Source organism: Tupaia chinensis, unplaced genomic scaffold (genome assembly GCF_000334495.1).
Source record: "Tupaia chinensis unplaced genomic scaffold, TupChi_1.0 Scaffold000274_1, whole genome shotgun sequence".
In the NCBI taxonomy this organism is placed as follows: domain Eukaryota; kingdom Metazoa; phylum Chordata; class Mammalia; order Scandentia; family Tupaiidae; genus Tupaia; species Tupaia belangeri.
Genome location: NW_006159756.1, coordinates 2,208,448 through 2,211,889, shown reverse-complemented (window position 1 = coordinate 2,211,889; position 3,442 = coordinate 2,208,448). Strand labels below are relative to the sequence as shown.

The 3,442-nt window shown below is 62.1% G+C and overlaps 1 protein-coding gene across 1 annotated transcript in view; it reads right to left on the bottom strand.

Moving 5' to 3' along the window:
• Positions 1–2,968: 2,968 nt before the first annotated feature.
• The window catches only part of B3GNT6 (UDP-GlcNAc:betaGal beta-1,3-N-acetylglucosaminyltransferase 6), a 1,056-nt gene continuing 582 nt past the window's right edge, over positions 2,969–3,442 (bottom strand). Inside the window, exon 2 of the mRNA XM_027772449.1 lies at positions 2,969–3,442. Within this exon, the coding sequence (XP_027628250.1) occupies positions 2,969–3,442 (474 nt within the window).

The window sequence follows — 3,442 nt, the reverse complement described above, 5'->3', positions numbered from 1 at the left end:
GAGGGCCGGGTGCTGGACAGTCGGTGCACGTCAAGGGGAGGACAGGGTGCTGGACAGTCAGTGCGCGTCCAGGGGAGGGCAGGGTGCTGGACAGTCGGTGCACGTCCAGGGGAGGGCAGGGTGCTGGACAGTCGGTGCACGTCCAGGGGAGGGCAGGGTGCTGGACAGTCAGTGCACGTCCAGAGGCACAGAAAGCACAACGGTGGTTTGGGCTGAGTGTTCTGGTCAGCCCCTGCAGCTCTGCTCCACGTGGTAGTCAGAAACCCTGCTTTTCTGCCTGTCTCGGGGGTGAGGTTCTAACCCAGCGGTGAATATTCCCGGCAGGGGACATCGGCAACATCTGGAGCCACATTTTGGTTGTCAGGACATGGGGTGCGACGGGGTGCAGGTGTGACACTGGCATCGAGTGGGTAGAAAGTGGGCTGCTGGATGTCCTGTGTCCAGGGCAGCCCCCATGACCAGGAACTGGCCCACCCCAACCTCAGCAGTGGAGAAGCCCCAGCTCAGGCCCGCAGTCTGAGGCGGTCTCAAGCCCAGCCAGGTCCCAGTGCGGGGGCAGGGGCTGTGTGCACGGGCAGACCCAGATCCAGACTCCGGTCCACTGAGGAGAGCCCAGTCACATGGCAAACCCTCCTGCAAGGAGCTGGTGCCAGAAAATGTGTCGAGGTGTGTGCCCAGGAGGAAGGCGGTGGCAGGTTTTGGTGGCCAGCTGGCATCTCCACCATAGGCAGCCTACCTGATACAGGAGACCGGCGGTGGTGGACAGGAAACCTGGAGGGTGTTTCCAGGACAGGGACTGGAGCTTGTGTAGAGACGTAGAGGCAGGAGCGAGCAGGCAGAGGGGGGCGGCGTGGAGGGTTCTGCTTGGAGTCCGCCAGAGGGAGGCATGGAGGCCAGGGTGCCAGGTGCCCAGCAGCCAGCTCACAGGAGCCCAAAGGCCTGACTGAGGAGTCTGGATGGGGCCCCGAGGCAGGGAAGGTGGTGTCATCCTCCAGACTTTCTGCTCAGGCTCTTTCCTCCCTGAGGCTGGGTCCCGGGTCCCGGTCCCAGGTCCTGGTGCTGATACACCGCTTGCCCTCAGGCTGTCTCTGTGAGCTCCTTCTTTGCCCAGATAACTGACAGGTGCCAGCTGGGACCACAGCCTGGTCCTCAGAGCCCCGGTCTCCTGGTTACTGTGGACCACAGCCACCGTCACCATGCACACCCCTCATGTGTCCGTCAGTTACTAAGCAGGTGCCCCAGCCCCCAGCACCACTCCACAGCTGGCTCCGGGGCTTCCCGAACATGGTCTTCCACATTCCTGGGGCCCGGCTCTTCCACGTTCCCCACTGCCCGTTCAGCATCCTCACACCGACATCTGCCGAAACCCAGCTTGGTTCTCTGAGGACGGCTGATCCCCAGACCTTGACCCCAGCTAGAAGCCAGTCTTCATACCCAGGAGTGAGTGCTGGCAGGCAGGAGTGCGTGGGCAGGGCCCAAAAAACTGGCCATAGCTTGGGCCAGGGTGAGTGGAGAGGCCGGCAACGGCATGTTGTCCAGAATGAGCACATGGCCCTGGCTCCGTCACTGCCCTGCCCAGGCCTCGGTTCTCACTGTGCATGGGGAATTCGGACCTCACAGGGGTGTTCCCTCACTGGGGGTGTGGGAGGAAGGCTGCCACTGCTTCTCAGTCTCAGGTGTAGACCGACTTCTGGGAGGGAGATCCATCCGACTGTCAGGCTGGCTCCAGCTCCACTCGCCAACAGAGGAAACGATGCTTGTACTGCACTTGAGGAGGGGTGTCCTGGCTCCCACGCCTCCTGAGCGCGCCTCCGCTGTGGCTGCCAAGTGTCCCAGAAGGCTGGTAGAGGGGTTGGCAGGGGCGAACAGACATCCTTAGCCTAGGGGTCCTCAAGCCTCACCGCACATGAGACTCACCGGAGGAACGCCAGATGGACCTAGATAGGCCCAGCCAGCCAGCAGGTGTGGGGGTTAGACTCATCTCATCCCACATGGCTGACTGTGCAGTTCCAGTCCCAGACCCAGAGGACTGGGAAGTACCCTGGACTCACGTGTGAACGTACCCAAAACCCCAAAAGGAGAATGGATTGTGAGGCCATCCCCCTTAGGGGGCACTTTCTTAACACCCTCCACCCCACCCCAGCGAGTTTGCACACCCTGTAGAAAAACTATTTTTTTTGGAGAGGATTTTCTATAGGGTGCGTGCGCTTGTCAGAAAGACAGCAAGAGACAGAAAGCGAGAAATCCACCCCCCTAGGGGGGATGGTCACGCCGCTATCCCTTCTCCCCATTCTCCTCTCAGGATCTTGGGCACACACACACACACACACACACACACACACACACACACGCCCTGCGTGAATTTAAGCCACTAAGTCTCAAACTGTGCTCCAATACAGGAGAGTCCAGCGATGTAGCCATTACGCCATCTGGTGGTCCCTAGCAGAACCATAAAAAAAATGACAACAAAAAAACCCCTCTGTCAAGGACCACCTAAGCCACTAAAATCAGAACCTGGCTGGGGGTGGGGCGGACAGGCACAGGGTAAGGAAACTGGGCCCACACTAAAGGTCCTGAGTTCGGATCCTGAGGCCTCCCTGTACACTGCGGAGGACCCACCTGGCTGAGGCTGGGGTAGGTTGGAGGTGAGGATCCTACTAGGTGTTCCTGTCGTTCTCACTCCCCACACTTTTAAAACAATCGGAACCTCCGGAGAAGGAAGCAGGCACAGGTACTTGCAGCCCCACCCCAGCAGATGCCCGCGGGAAGCCAGGCTCTTCAGCACCAGCTGGGTAGGAACGAGTCCAGCGCGAGAGATGAGTTCTCGGCCCAGAAACTGCCTCCTGCGGCTGGGGTGCCCCGGGGCTTCTGCGGCCGCCCACCGCCTAGCCCTGCTCCAGCCGCAGGAGCCCCCACCCCCGCCACAGCGCAGTTCCCTGGGACTCCCGCCGCAGCCGGCCACCTGGCCTCAGGAGCTCGGGCGCCCCTGGCCGCAGCGCAACGCGGGGCTATGCAGGGCCTTCCACATGAGCAGCAGCTCGTAGGGCGCGAAGCGGTGCACCAGCAGCAGCTCGCGGTAAATGCAGGGGTCGAAGGAGGGGTGCTGGGCGCCGGGCAGCTGCACACCAAACGGCCGGATGCCCTGGTGCCCGCTGGGCGCCAGGCCAGCGCGCTGCAGACACATGCCCATGTAGGCGTCGTCGATGGGGAAGAGTTTTTTTTTGGCCGCGTGCAGGGCCCGGACAGTGTGGCGCGACAGGAGGAAGCCGCCGCCGCTGCAATACACCGGGTAGGCCGGGCCTGGGAAGAGCTGCGGCGGCACGAAGTACTTGCTCCTGCTGTCGCGGATGGGCACCGAGCCGTCCATGAGCTGCCCGGTGAAGAGGTGGCGGTCGGGCGGCTGCGCCTCCAGGAAGCGGATGATGTTGGCGGTGTGCACGAA